General features: G+C 38.9%; 1 protein-coding gene and 1 long non-coding RNA gene across 2 annotated transcripts in view; one reads left to right on the top strand and one right to left on the bottom strand.

Annotated features, from left to right (window-relative positions):
* Positions 1-8,883: 8,883 nt before the first annotated feature.
* The window catches only part of LOC138006960 (uncharacterized), a 10,755-nt gene continuing 3,592 nt past the window's right edge, over positions 8,884-16,046 (bottom strand). Inside the window, exons 6-13 of the mRNA XM_068853602.1 lie at positions 15,962-16,036; positions 15,815-15,871; positions 15,231-15,369; positions 14,777-14,810; positions 13,979-14,240; positions 12,442-13,362; positions 9,931-10,123; positions 8,884-9,293 (exon numbers count right to left, since the gene is read on the bottom strand). Coding sequence (XP_068709703.1) covers positions 9,032-9,293; positions 9,931-10,123; positions 12,442-13,362; positions 13,979-14,240; positions 14,777-14,810; positions 15,231-15,369; positions 15,815-15,871; positions 15,962-16,036 — 1,943 coding nt within the window. The 3' untranslated portion in view covers positions 8,884-9,031. The remainder of the gene's footprint in view (positions 9,294-9,930; positions 10,124-12,441; positions 13,363-13,978; positions 14,241-14,776; positions 14,811-15,230; positions 15,370-15,814; positions 15,872-15,961; positions 16,037-16,046) is intronic.
* LOC138006967 (uncharacterized) overlaps positions 14,619-16,046 on the top strand; it is a 1,637-nt gene continuing 209 nt past the window's right edge. The window contains exons 1-2 of the long non-coding RNA XR_011123968.1: positions 14,619-14,754; positions 15,619-15,726. This is a non-coding gene — a long non-coding RNA (uncharacterized lncRNA). The remainder of the gene's footprint in view (positions 14,755-15,618; positions 15,727-16,046) is intronic.

The raw sequence follows: 16,046 nt of genomic DNA, 5'->3' as shown, positions 1-16,046 counted from the left end.
TTTTGTCGCTTTTGTTCGGTGGATTTGAAAGCGAGCGGAATCCCTGGCTGCGAAATAAATTTGATCAGCTGGCTGGGAAACCAAACAATTTTATCTAGCTGGCTGGGAAATTTCTTGTGTGTCTTGCTGGGAAAAAGGAACAGATAATGTTTTCCCAGCAACACTGAAAAACACCTGAAAATGCCTTAATTACAGTTATTTTCATTAACTGGGGTATAATAATACATTTTACAACAAATTGATAGTTGGGTGCCCCTGAAACTCTAGTTGGCACATTACATTTATGTGCCAACCAGAGTTTGATTGGCTATAATGACGATAAACATCACTATTAAATGACTCCTTTAAGGCCCAGTCACACGGGCAACATTTTTCGTGCAACGATGTTGCGTTGTAACTTGAGATGGTTTGCTCCGCGTAATACCACCTTCTTGCTCAACAAATTTTCATCTTGCAAAAAGTAAAAGCGACGTCTACTAAATGCCTAAATGCCCTAGGAAGGACTTCAAAACAGTGAAACCCCGCTTTACGGCCACCTCGGCAATACGGTCACCTCGTTATGGCAACCACTTTTTTTGGCCCTGCAAAACGGCCATATACATTCTCTTATAGAAAACCCTCGTTAATGCGGTGACCCGTAAATCCGACCGTAAATACGGCCAACGGCCACAATGTTAAATCCCAAACAGTAGAATCCTCTATAATTTCATCCCGTTAATACGGCCACTCGCGCTAAATTAAGAAAAGCAAAACGCTTGTGACATGCCAATTTCATTGACCTAGGCATTTTCTATTGACATATTCAAATCAGGGGCACCCAACGAATCTGTTCCTCACATTATCTGTCTGTTCCCCAGAGGAATCTTGCTGGCTGGCAAAAATACAGGTGTTTCGATGAGCTGGCTGGGAAATTTTGTTATTGATAGAGGTTTTGCCTGGGAATTACTGACTTTTTCTCGCATTTCAAGCCGGGCTGGCTGTAGAAACTCTGAAGACTGAGGACGACTAAAAAAAAAACAAAAAGAACCCCTTCTCTCTCCCAGAGAGTAGTCACAAACATACGACGGCTGGTCAGAGTGATTGCGTTTGCGAAAAAAACCTTTTTTGTCCCGGTTTTGTCGCTTTTGTTCGGTCGTTTTGGATCGAGGGATTTGAAAGAGCGCAGAATTCCTGGCTGGGAAATGAATTTGATCAGCTGGCTGGGAAACCAAACAATTTTATCTAGCTGGCTGGGAAATTTATTGTGTGTCTTGCTGGGAAAAAGGAACAGATAATGTTTTCCCAGCAACACTGAAAAACACCTGAAAATGACTTAATAACATTTATTTTCATTAACTGGGGCATAATAATACATTTTACAGCAAATTGGTCGTTGGGTGCCCCTGTCAAATGCGCTTCACAAGCAAGGGATCTATAGGTGAGATCGGACATCAGCATTTATAGGCGCCGCTGGAAGCCGCTATCACCCAGCACATGAATGAAAGAAATGAGGACCGATAACAACACCAGGAGCTCCATGCCCTACTCTTTACGAATAGTGTGTGGGTTGTTTTACGTCCCACTGGGTTGTGAACATTGAAGGGTTGTGAGACGGGGCCTACGGTTTATAGTCCTTATCCGAGAAGACTTGAAATTCTTAAACATTTGCGGATGTAATTACAAAGGCAGCACTTTCTCCTCAGTTATTGTAAGACCCTGAGTGTTGGTCCGGCCGGAGTCGAACTCACAACCTCCCGCATGGCAGCCCGATGCTCAACCAACTGAGCCACTGGTGCGCGGTATAGGGAAATTGGATACTACGTACGCGAATTTACGCCGCGAATTAGACAACAAATTGCAAACTTTGAAATGAACTTTCCAACTTCTATCAGATCTAACTTCCTCTTCACGGAATGAGAACTTTGCCATCCGCGACATTACTTTGACATTACTTTGACATTACTTTGCCATACGCGACATTACTTTGACATTACTTTGACATTACGGCCCTCTAGTCATGAATTTCACCCTACCCCGGTAACACGGCCACCCCGTTAACCTTTTAATACGGCCAATAATTTTTCGGCCAGTTGATGACCGTATTAACGGGGTTCCACTGTATCAATTGTTGGATTTGGTTGGGCGAGCGATAAAATGTAATGAAATCGCAATTCTATTATGCTTTGTTTCCAAAGGTATGCATGTCAGGGTCTGTCAGTGGAACTTGACCGCCAAGGTATGACTGAATCTGGTTTTTTAATCTTTTGTGGTGACCCTTTTCCGGCCTAGTCACACAAAGATAGATTGACACAGGTGAGAAATTAGCGGAGGAGTTGCTTTGTCTTTCCTTGCTAAGAAGAAGACACAACTACACTGAAAGAATCAGACTCAGCTGTTGCCGACAGAGGTGACATCTGGATTAAACTGAGTGAAGACTGTGATTCCATGGTTTCTTGTCCTGTGATGTAATTCTGCGTTTCCACTTCATAAGGTGGATCTTACACAATGCTTTTTGTTGATAGAACAATCACACACACACAAACACACACAAAAACATTTAAAAATTAAACCGAAGGTGGGTTTTCACAGGAATGCAACACAAACGAACCGGCAACCGTTTTTTTGTGGGGAGGAAGAATGGGACCGACACGGAGGCTACGGAACTCTCGACCTCAACCTCGTTCCCAGAGTCCTCTCTCTTCCTCCCCAACGAGGCTGACTCGACTCAGACTTCCACGGCTCGTAAATGGTATTCAGTTTGTCGGCCATGATGAACGAACCAGAACGGTTCCTTTGCTCATTTTAGTTTAAGTCTGAGATCTTTTATGGTCGGTGATGAGCAAGTTTTGTATACTGAGCTTTTTCAAAACCGCTTATATTCGCGTGTGTTGTATGTTATTTTGTTCCTGAGGCAAGTGACACCGTCTTTTTCCTTATCCGATCAAACGCCTTTCGTTTGAGGTGACGACTTTCACAAACCATGTGGATGCCTTTTTCGTTGTGTGAGCTGTTCTGTTTTTCTTTCAATCTTTGTCATAATTGTTGTGCGTTGTTGTGTTGTAATAATCACCTCTGTATAATATTTGTGGTAAATTCGTAGTTATCTATAACGTTTCACTACTCTTAATTATACCTGAATTGGTGTCATGAGATACCAAATGTCTCGCGAAGTCTGCATGTTTGTATTTATTAATTCGTTCGTTAGGTTAGTAGGTAAAAGTTAAGTGCTTTGCATCGGTTGATGATGATAAACACTGCGCAAATCTGAGGCAGAGGGACAGCTTGAGGACTGTATAAATTATATGGTCTAGTATGGCTTTTCACTCTGTCTGGGATATCAGATCGAGGGACCTGAAACTGATATCGCAAAGCAACTTTTAAGGTCAAACTGTTCAATTTTTGAGAGAGAGGCTAGGGATTTCTCTGTCCAGTATGATGTCTATCTCTCAAAAGGATTGTTTTTAATTAATTATAGCAATATTCTATCTCTCAAAAGGATTGTGTTTAATTAATTATAGCAATATTTCTTGTTTACAAACATTGACGTTATATTGATTTTGATATTCAAATTTGCCAAGCATCGAACAAAAGAAGTCATTGTTTCAACAGCCATGGAGGAAGACTTAAGGCCTATAACACTCACATCTCCTCTAGCCAAAGTGATGGAAGGATTTACATTGGACTTGTTAATTTCCCAAACTCTAGGGCAATTAGACATCAAACAATTTTCAGTTAGCCGCCAGTCTACTACGCACGCACTAGTTTACATACTTCATTCAATCTTAGAGGCTTTAGATAAGGGTGGTAATCGAATTGGGATGTTTTTTTGCGGATTTCAACAAGGGGTTCGACCTGGTTGACCACTGTGCCTTGCTGAAAGAGCTACAGGTCATGATTGTGCATAGTGCTAAATATACGCTGGATAGGTGCCTTTTTGACTCAACGGCCTCAGCGTTGTAGAATTGCGGGTTCCTTATCCACCCCCGTTTTTTCCCTTGGTGGAATTCCCCAGGGGACTAAATTAGCCCCTATGTTCTTTGCAATCCTTGTTAACCGATTAGTTTCCTCCTGGCCACTACGTGTCAAGTATGTGGATGATACCACCATCTGCGAGGTCGTGCCTCGGTGTAGCCCGAGTTATCTACAAATCTTAGTTAACAAAATCAATGAGTTCGCAACTTGTAGAGGCATGCCACTGAATCCAAAAAAATGTAAGGAGATGGAGATCAACTTCTTAAAACACCAATGCTTTAACCTCCAGCCCTTAGTGGTTGGTGACGCAGTAGCCAAGCAAGTTGACAACTATAAGCTCCTAGGGGTCTACATTAGTTCTGACTTGTCCTGGAATGAGCATGTTGACTTCATGATTAAGAAGGCCACCAAACGACTATATTCATTAAGGGTACTCAGGAAGGCTGGCGTTCAGCAAGCAGATCTTGTTCGCATTTATTGCTCTTTGCGAGAGTACGGTGAATAAACTATACTATAGCCAATTAGGTTCTGGTTGGCATATTAATAACAATGGGTGACGTCACGCGAAACATCGCTATAACCCACCAACCTTTCATTGTTCAGTGCCTTAACTCTTTGATTGGGGAATCTGCCAATAATCAATTTTCTAGTCAGGAAGACTTCCCGTCTAGGGTATTTTAAAGTTATTTAAAATTCGAAGTTTTTAACGACCTTGACATCCAATCAAAAGTCAAAATGTCCCCTTTAACCCATTGCTTCCGAAAAGCGACACTAGTAGATTTTACTCGTCAATGGATTAAGGTTCTTATTCTTTATAAGTAATATATCAACAACATGTGCGAGGGTTTCATAAGGGGGTTTTAAACACAGAGAAACAGATGAAAGCGCAAGCCCACTTCGGCCGAGTGCTTTTATTGTTTCGAGCTGTTTGGAACCCCTGATGAAACCCAAAGCACAAGTTTTATATGGCTTCTCAAAGCATTTATTGTTGTATTTTTGTTTACCTTATTATAGGATATTAACAATGCACTTTATTAACGCCATTTTACAAAATTCGCGTTAATTTAATGTATCTTAATTAATGTTGATGTAAATTTAATGCACGCTATTTTACAACATTATTTTAAAGCACCTTTATTTCATTACAAAACCTTATTAGTTCCTCACTAGATCCATTTGGGCAATCCTAAAAGCGAACTACTGTAAATGCTTCTTTTTCTCCATGAGACATATGTATGTTGAGATTTTGTAAGTGCAGCAAATTCGTGTTACTGCAACAAACTGAGGCTTTGAAAGATCTGTTGAATTGATAGGGTCTAGTTAGGCTTCAAAACAAAATTTTCGGCTGTAAAAATAACTTAGAACCATCCGTGGACTTGTCTTGGAAGGCTTTATTCACGAAAGCCAAACGCATGGCGTTCAGAAATGTAAAGTGCGAGTTTGCAGAATTATGAAAATCGCAGTAAATAAAGCAAGATGCTTATCGAAAAATTCGCGTTAATTTAATGCATGTAAACCTAACTTTTGAAAAATTCGCATTAATTTAGTGTAACGTAAATTTTCTCCGCATTGTCAACGTGCATTGTTAATTTCCTATAATAAGGTATTCATGATTGTATTATGTAAATTATTCAAAGTTGGCCTGGTCGTATCCTTTTTCTGTGGAAGTCATTTTTGCATGTGCTTGTGAGAGATGGATACAAGTACAGCTAACTCCCGTCTTAGATTTCCAAGGACAGTTGAAGAAGACCCTGCTTCAGTCAGTGAAGTTACCGGTAGACCAAAGAGTACAAAGACAAGTGGGCAATGCAAAGGACAAGAACACTTAAATTTCTGGATTTGGAAGTTGGAATCATTTTCAAAGATTACAACTTTCGTCTTGTGTGTAATGTCAACAACAATGTGGGGGACATGGATACTTTGAACTACTGCCTTGCTAAAATTGTCCTGGAGGTGGCAAAGAAAGGCAACCCGTATCCTCCACGAACGTTGTATGGTATTGTGTGGGGTCTAAAGAGGCATTAAATTAAGGCATTTATAACAAAGAGTGATGTAAAATTGATCAGTAAATAGCAGTATTGAGATATTTTAGGCTTTTGTCATTGTGATTTTGGTAAAAACACGTGTATTTTGATATCAAAACACTGCATGGTGTTTCATTGTCTATCAAGACTCATTTACCTGACCAAAATAGGCATCATGTATTTGGATGTTGATGTCGTGAATTATTAATGAGTTTGAAAAGTTAGATTAAATAAAACTTTATGAGTACTGTTTTCTCTCTCCCCACTCAGAAAGAGCAAGAAACAACAGCATGGCTTCCTTGAATTAATGTTGTGCTTTCCCATGTGATTTGTCTAATAGAGGTTTCAAATTAATAGGCCATTTCCGAGTCCATGTCTGTCTCCTCTTCAAAGCAAATCTAAGTGGCACTGCGCAGTTTTTGTGATGGTAATTACCACAGTTCTTTAAAGTGCCTAATTTATGCCTATTTGAAAGAGTTTTCAAAGTGATGACTAATGGCCTTTACAGTTTTGAAGTATCTTTTTTTGTTTCAGAGATATTTGAGTTTTTGTGTTATGCAAATTAGCAAATCGTTGATGTTGTCAGTGGTTCCGCTGGAAGATGGATCACAAAATCAAGAATATCTCTCAAAGTGTGACAGCGATATGATTCAAACTTGGCATGAGTAATAACCCTTAAGTAAGGTGCAAGATGGTGCAGAGTATATAATCATGGCAACACTTTTGGCTCCTTTGGCTCCAGTCCCTTTTGATTATAAATGAAGTTTCTCAATTTCCTCTCAAATCAAGCAAGACAGTCCTGCTCAAAACACACATGGAGCCCATGTTGCTGTAGGTCTCCTAATCAACTCATTGAGTGTGAATGATCTTTGGTTAAGACAAAAAGTGAAAACACCAGTTCTGCACAACCTAGATCTGGAAGAAAAACGGTTGCCATGGCAACTGTACAATGGGTGTCATTTTATGTGCCGACTGATAAACATTATTAGTGCCAAGTTTGAAGAGAACTGTGGTAATATTTCCAAGGATATTTTAGATTTTGTGATTTGTTTTTCCCTTGGAACCACTGATGACATCATCAGTTTTAACACAAAAACCTTAATATCTCCCCAATGATATGAGATACTTTAAAAATGAGAACACCATGTTTCCTTTCTCAAAAAGATCTTTCAAATAAGCCTTAGTTATTTAAGAAAAAACCCGCACTTATACTGACTTTAAAGAGGAGGCAGACATGAACTCGGAAAAGGCCTATATTTGTTATATATTAATTAACTCATTCACATCTCAAACGTCCTTGGATGCCCCCATTGACAGTCAAGTAAAATCTATTGGCTTTAGTCAGTATGAAATCGATTAAGTGTCACTCTTGGGTCAATGGGTTAAAAAATGTATTTGGAGGTATGGTGCAGGAATACCTCTTACTAATGGAGTTCAAGGTCTGTACAAAGTTACTACCACTTGTTTTCTTTGTTCCTTTTTGTAATACAATTTATCGCCTCATTGTTAATTGATCTGCAAAAAAATGCAGCTGTACCATACAATACATCTTTTGAACTCAGGTCAAACTGACTGCTTATTTGAAACAAATATTGTATAATAAACCACTGTTAAAATATGTTTGTTGTGGTGTCAAGAAGGCAAACATATGCACATTCTCTTCATGTTTATTTTGCACTTATTAAACTCTTGAAGTGACTATCTGCATGTTGGAGTAACGGCTTGATTGGAAGAGTGCTGTGCTTGTGTAGTCAAGTCAGAATTTCTCAGAGGTTTTTTTTAAAATCATCACTGCTTAACGAGCAACCTTCAAATGTGCAATGGTCTAAAAGAAAATAAACAAAGATGATATCTTGTAATCTTTGTTTTCTTGCATTTCTCTTTTCCTTGGCATGCAGTACACAGCAGTTTTGTCACTCCATAAATACTAGTGAAATAAGTGGATTTGAAAGAAATAACAGTCAGGCCCCAGTTGTTTGAAGGATGGATAGCGCTATCAACTGGATAAATCACTATCCACTGGATAACTCAATTGGTTTTGCTAGTGTTTATCCGCTGGATAGAGATTTATCCACCTTTTGAAAAACCGAGGCCAGGTTTTTAGAAAACGTAAAAAATCTTCACAACAGTCACGTTCCCTTTGTTCCATGGAACCCTTCCTTTTTAATAGTAATAATATTTATCATTGTGCTTTATTTCCCCACAACAGAAAAGAGGAGTTTTGCTTTTGATAAAATGTTTATTTACACTTAAAAATGTAAAAAACTACAGAATAGTAAATAGAAAGTACATCAAAAATAAACTATCTTCTCAGGATATGGAACAGACTTGGTTTACATGAATAACCATTTGGAAAAAAAGGTATAAAATACTCAATAATAATTATTTATTTTCTTTAAATAGGTTAAATATGTTTGTTACTTTCATAGCTCTGGGGCATTTTCCAAAAAAAGAATTATTATTATTATTATTATTATTATTATTATTATTATTATTATTATTAGTGGCATCCAGTAAAAGCAAGAGGTCTTTCTTGACTTTAAAATATCTTTAATGTGATGGAAAATGGTGGACTGTAATGAAATTAGGTAGGCAAATAAAATACAGAACAAACTGGTGTAAGTTTAAAATTATGTATATCATAATTATACAGATGAGAGGAATGGTGCCTCGCCCAAGCCTGGAAAAATTACTACAGTAAGTTAAAAAGGCACATATGCATAGTTGCTCTCTTTACATTACTCTCAGTAGTACTTCACCCGGCTGTAAAATTGCTTTGTTGGTGTCGAAAATGCAATAATTATTAGTATTTCCTGGTTAATGTATGTCCACGGAATTTGAATCCTTCCTATTGCTTTTGTAAAAAAAGCTGTGACAGTTCACAGCCACAGATTCTATCCCAAATATGATAGTTTTGCACGCAGCACATCAATTCAAAACTTATATAAAATGCATGGGTGCCTGTGTGTTAATTAAGGAAGAAAAGACACTTTCTGAAGGCAGACAACCATGGCACAACAGGCCACATCAATAGTTTTGAAGTTGGGTGCCTTCCTCTAGTAATATCTTATCCCTGCCCTAGGGGTACCTAGTAAACTGTGGTGACCTCTCATTGTGCCTTCCCACTGGCCTGTACTTTGTTGCCAATCAGAGTAACCACTGTCACTGCTGTCTTGATAGTAGGGTATTGGCATCTTCGAAACATACCCTGTAAAGACTGCTCTGGGTACCTTTGCTGGTGGAAAGTTCACAGGTGGGGAAAGTGGACGTGATCCATGTATCAACTTAGAAGAGATAGGCCGAGGAGGACCAGACAACCTGTAGAAAATGAAATACCTTAATCAACCCAAATGTTATTGCTATTTTTGTGGAGAGAGGAAGCGTCACAATGGCTAAATTAATAAAGCTCACACATTACACTTTACAGGGACATAAACAGCTTTGAGGAACAAATAAAGTTCTCGAAACAAAACTGAAGAATTATTTTGCTTTCCATTGAGACAAAAGCACTTGCAGTGTTAGAGTAAGACTGAAAATAATAGTAGGACACTGCCTACAAACCAGTTTGAAAATTCAAGCATGGAAATCCTTGAACAATGCTTAATGTTCAAGAACTACAATCTAGGACAAAATTCTCGTGAAAAATTCTGGCGTGAATATCATTGGACATGTACTCAAAGAAAAATTATATTTCCCCCCTTCCCCTATACCAATGTTATGTGGTGCAAATACATGTACTGCTCAAACCTTCGGCTGTTTCTTAACCAACATTGGATGGGGGGGGGGGGGGGGGGGGGGAGGGGGGAGAGTAGGAAGAATCTAATCTTCATCGCACAGACAAACTGAATTAGGGCATCACTTTCCCAAAGAGTTTTGTCCAAGATTGTAGCTGCATGTTGGTAAGTAATAATGATTGCTGTCATAGTCATTCTCTTGGTCCAGTCTCGTAAACTACCTTGCGAGGTCTGCTTCAAAAGGATCTGTGCTATACCAGTGCTTATCTCTCCAATGATTAGGCTGTGATGGTGGCCTCCAATAAAGAGCTTTCCATTCCAAATGAGACATGGGATGAGTACGAGAAAGACGCCATTTGCTTTCATACAAGGGGGAACTTGACTTTCTCCACGAAGATGACAATCCATACTTTCCTGCAATTAAAGAAAGGATTGTACTACTCTTACCTCAATTGCAGAAAAGATGTAACTCATAAGTTTGAAACTCTGATATTTGGTTGTTTTTTTTCTCAAAAGTAATCCACCTGGGACAGGAAATACTGAAATGCTGTCCAACCAGCATAACCCTAATCAAAGTGCTGTCATATTGCTCAATAAATCGTTGAATGGGCCATCATTCGAAATATTATCCAAGCAACTCTCTCTAGATAATTTACACTTCAGATGTTAAAGGGGCTAGGTCACGCTATTTTAGGTAATTTTGTTTAATTTTGTTAATTATGAGCTCTAAACGTCAAATTGGCAGAGCAAGAGTCTTTCATTTGCAAAATCACGGCAACATAACAACTGAGAATGATTTTCAAGCTTTGTAAATGACATTTTGGTATAGACTGATATAAATTTGAAAAAAGGTGGGCCGACGTTTTTCAAATTTACCCAAATTCAATCCATTTCAATCCTCTCCAGTTTTGTCCATCCATGTCCCTTCTTGGCTTCCCTGTGTTTTGTTACAGTTCTTCTATAGTTTTGAACAGTTATTTTGATATTTTAGTTAAGTCTATGACCATTCGATCAGTGCAGAAAATGCCTAAAATAGCGTGACCTAGCCCCCTAAAGCCCTTTCAGAGAAAAAAAATCAAAGCGTGGCTTGATTTGTACTAGGTTCTCACAATAACTAGAGCGCAAAGGATTCCTTACCCCCCTTGACTCCTGGGAGTGAGACTGTCTAATGCCGAATGATTCTACTGGTCAACTGGAGATGTCCTAGGGTGCCTGAGCAGGGTTCTCCCTAGTTTTCAGCACAACAGGTATTGAGGGACCTTTTCAAACAGGTTAAGCATTTGGTTAATGCAGGGCTCGAAATTGCAACCAATACAGTCGCATTTGCGACTAAATTTTTCCCTTTGTGACTAAAATATCTGGAGAAGTCGCAAATTTGCGACTTGTTGTCACCTTCGCTCTTTCGAAACAAAAGGGTTAGCGGTTGCCACTTTGCCGCTACTTTTGCTAAAATAAATTAATAAATGCAAAATTATTTTGTTTCTCGCCGTGAATTTTCTCTGAAGATAGCGTAATTGTCGGGTAATTTAGCTGCGACGTTACGTGCACAGCTGCATTCCTTCAATCATTCGCCATTTTCAGCGGTTTCTTTACACACAAGTATTGCGGGCTCATATTTTTGCTAAACCGCTTACAACACAATGTAGCGCGGCCTTTTTGCCACTAAAATTTGCGAAATTGCGACTAAATTTTCGTATCTTATCGCAAAATGCGACTGGATTTTTTCGTTAATTTCGAGCCCTGTAATGTTGGACATTCTGCAAAGGATAAGCGACTTCTGAGCGTTTGCAGGCAGTAATACATGCTCTTACATACAAGCAGTAACTTTTACCGGTTACTGCCTGATAAGGAGAACCCTGCTATGAAGGTATATCTATGACAAAATTCAATGATCAGTATTTGAAATAAGATCGTCCAAATCATAAATGCATCAATCCAAAGCTGAATGGCAACAAGCCGATTCTGCAAATGGCCATCAAGGAAAGAGGCAAAACGCAGGGAGGCATAAAGCAAAAAGCCATAACGCAAACAGCCATAATGCAAATAGCCATAACGCAAACAGCCATAACGCAAGTAGACATCACGCAAAAAGGCATGACGCAAAGACGCATACCGCAAATGGCCATAGCACAAAAAGGATAATGCAATGAGGCATAACGCAGAGGCATAACTAAACAGGAAGAAAAAGTTTGATAGCAATTATATCTTCTTTCCCTTGAACAATCAATTGACGTTTTTTTTTAGAGCTGAAATTATACACAGCTAGTCTCCATTCTTCAACGGGCCTTTGCGTTATGGCTATTTTACGTCATGCCTTTTGCGTTATGCTTTGCTGCGGTGATGCCTTTTTGCGTTATGCCTCTTTGCGTTATTCCTCTTCACGTTATGGCTATTTGCGTTATGCCTCTTTGCGTTATGACTGTTTGCGTTATGGCTATTTGCTTTATGCCTCTTTGCGTTATGCCTCTTTCCATGATGGCTGTTTGCATTATGGCTAATTGCACTATGCCTCTTTGCATTATGCCTTTTTGCGTTATGCCTTTTTGCGTTATGCCTCTTTCCCTGATGGCCATTTGCAGAATCGGCTTGTTGCCATTCTGCTTTGGATTGATGTATTCATGATTTGGACGATTGTATTTCAAATACTGATCATTGAATTTTGTCATGGATATACTTCCATACCCTACCTGAGGGGTCAGTGGGTTAATTAAACCAGCATTTCATTTTAATACCTTCAAGTTTCTTTTGCACTTTCCTTTGACGTATTATGTCCTCTACAGCAGACACTGGTTTTGTTGAAATACTGTGATGATAATGATGAGAAGTCATGTCTTGACCTCTTTCTCTATGCCAAGACTCTCTACCAAAGAAAGCATCAAAGTGATCATGTGATCTACTAGCTGAACTGTACCCTAAGTTACCATCCCCATCAGCATAATATTGGTTATTAGTGTATTCCAGAGAGTCTTGGGGAACAAGTGGTGTTGACATTCGAATAGGCTCCCACGCAGATGATCTGTTCAAACTCAAATCAGACAGTGATAGACTGTTATCCATTGAAGAATGCCTATTGGCTCGTCTTAATGCTGCTCTTGCACGCATCACAATAATATCCTCATCAAGTTCACAGAAATGACAGTCTTTCATAGGGCTTCCTATACTGCGATAATCACTTGTTTGCCAGGCTTTCCTAATTGCCTGGTCATGGGAATTCCCAAATGTTTCTTTGCCTAGCTTGGATTGTTTATCTTCAATAACCCCACTAAATTTACTGTGGTTGTGGTTTGAGTCAATGTCTTCACCGTCAGTTCTGATTTCCTTTGGTGCTTTGAAGTGTTCAGCAGACATGCGTGTTCGAATGCTACCATCAACAACACTTTGAAAGGGCTTCTCATCAACTGAATTTTCCTTTGGACTTGACACTTCAATCTTAACCTTGGAAGAATTACTTCCTTTATCTCCCCTATCATCTCGCATAAAATCTACATCACTGGCCAAATCTTCCATTGTGATGCCAGGAGCCATCTCATTATCACTTTCTTCCTTCTCCTTGGCATCATGGTGACTAAAATTATCTTCCGTAGACAGCGCTGAAACCTCCAAAGGACCTCCATCATCAACAGAATTATTTGCATTTTCTACATCCTCAGCATCTAATGAAAATAAAAACTTGTCATAAGTTAATATCAATATGAAACTAGAACATTTTTCTCCGAAGCTAAGAAAGGTCTATGAGCTGTTGAAACGGTGTACTTCTTTTACCCCGGTATTCAGCGTTGTGAACTGGATGAAGTGTTACCGTGACTTCATCGAAGCGAAAGCGAATCCTAATTACGAGCAGTTGTGAGCACTCGGTTCCTTTAACGAGCAATCACTTATCTCCGTCTATTTCTTAATTCAGAGGAACACGCAAAGACTACATTTATAATCTGTTAAATCAGGTTAAATACACCAGAGTTGCATTGTTGTTGTTGCGTTTTGACAAACCTGTGGACGAATTCTCTTTCTCCTCTTCCATTCTTTACGCGCGTGTTAATTACACTCCTTTAGAACTTAATTTAGGCTTGACCATTTCTCCGAGTTTTGCGATAAATGCGATAAAAAAATTTATAATGGAGTGCGTGGAAGTAGTAGTCAAGGATGCAGCTGAAGAAGGGTATTCGATTTCTCCGTTGTCGTTCCCAGACTTCTGCCATTGAACAAGACATTTGAGGAAAATAACAAACGTAATACCATTGAAAATATCCATTTTCTGAGCGAAGTTGTCGCTTCTGTTCAGTTTTATTGGCGATATATCCGGCAGGGCATCTCCCATAACTTCGATTCCAGATGAATTAAAGCCATTTGTTGAGCATTCCATTGGGCTAAGAGTTTGTCTTGACACAGAAAGCCTTTTGCGTGAGGGTGTCTCGAGGACAGATAGCATTGGCTTGATTGGAGACATGTTTGGACTTGAGATGGTGCTTGTAGTGGAGCTTCTGTGCTTGGAATACATTGGTGTGGATCGCTCTGACACTGGGCTTGATGTTATCTGAAGTTAATACAGGAGAATATTTCCGCCAAAAATTTTGTTACATGTGCCCTCTGTTATTATCTTTTACTGTAAACATTCTTCAAGGATGATGTCTGTTTACAGACTTTCTTTTCGTTATGCGGCAGGTACAAAACACAGGTCACAGGTCATTGTTTTACCAATACAGAAAGTATCCTAACATTCATGAAAGCTAACCTAAGTTTTTAGGCCTAATTAGGCCTAAGGTTAGCATTATTTTGTGAATGTTTAGGATACTTTCTGTATTGGTAAAATAATGACCTGTGAACTGTGTTTTGTACCTGCTGTTCGTTATGTACCAACCACTGAAACAATAGAACAATTTGTTTCCACAGCCAGTGAAGCTCAATAATATTGCTGATGTCAAGGATATCTTTGCCATTCTAACGCTTCAACGCAAGTAAATAAGGACTCAACTTCAGGTGTATTTCCTGGAATTAGCTCTTGAATGAATCTCTGAGGCTGAATGGAACTACTTGCAACCAAAAAATGGGTAAAACAGATTTCTCACTTACCAAAATAGGACTTTTTGGACTCTTTAAGATGGATCTGTAATGTGAAACATGCAAAGGTAAAAGGGTTAAGCAGTTTTGTTCTGTCAAGTGGTTTGTTTCCACTGAGACACACAAAATTGAAGCAAGAACACCTTAGAGCCTGATTGCATAGTGAATTTCAGTCCGGTTAGCCAGGCTGAGATTTCATTCCAGGCTGAAAATCCTAGCCCGGTTTCTGAAATTGGGCTCAGAGGATTTTTCAGCCCGTGTAAAGCGGACTGAAAAAGCCATGTAATTGCTTTCACATTTTCAGCCCCTGCTGAAAAGGAATGCAAGCATGCACATCGATTGTGTTTTTGCATCTCAGTAAATTTTCCTGTAAAAATTTGAATTTTGCGCCTGGGCTGAAATTGCGCTAGTAATCACAACAAACTTTCAGCCCATGCTGAAACTTACCATGTAATCAGGCCCTTACTTTATGTTTGTTGGTGGGTCCAGTTTACACTGGTCTGTTCCAGTTTCGATTCCTGCTTGATCAAACAGCTTTCTCCGTAGTGTTGTCAATGAAATATCCCTGCTGCCATTTAGTCCATCCTGGTTGTAATAAGACTGGTCTAAAAATTCAAATATTCGAAATGAGAAAATTCAGTAGAATTCAAAAGAGAGTGCAGACAAATGTTGCAAAGAGAACATGTTAGACCGTACACATTTCCTCTTTTGCTAACTTAAAGTTACTTTACTAAAAAGTAAAGGCAAGAAGCGTTTTTCACATTGCTCTTTTAAAATTAATATTGCATGAAAGTTACTTGTTTGGGAGAAAAAGGAACTCCCTCTACACTATATTTTTTTGACTTATTTTGCAGCATGATGAATAAACTCCAACCAATCCACAAAGATATGCAGAGAATGTGCATGTAGCACTGAGAAATGTAAAATCCGCTACAAGCTTGGATCGCTTATTCATCTCAAAAGTAATTTTATGTCACAAATATTATTAGAATGTGCATAAGTGTTCCTTTCTGAAATTGAATGCAATGATAAATAAATAATTATACTTGCCAATGAGACTCTGTAGATCAAAGTAAGGTGGGAAAGAAAGCTTTGTTTGGGTGCTTACTGAAAAAAAAAAACATAACTGCAGTTAAATTTAAATTCTTTGTGTATACAGAAAAAATGTGACTAAAACAAGAAAGAAGTTGTTTTTACCATCTGCTTTAGCCTTGCAGCCAGATGAGTTGGGAGATGAATATGAAGACTCTGCTGAACTTATTGCTTCAATGTCTGAAATGTT

The sequence above is a fragment of the Montipora foliosa genome, chromosome 1, assembly GCF_036669935.1.
Source record: "Montipora foliosa isolate CH-2021 chromosome 1, ASM3666993v2, whole genome shotgun sequence".
Lineage (NCBI taxonomy): Eukaryota > Metazoa > Cnidaria > Anthozoa > Scleractinia > Acroporidae > Montipora > Montipora foliosa.
The sequence above is the reverse complement of the archived record's forward strand: the minus strand, read 5'-3'. Positions and strand labels throughout refer to the sequence as shown.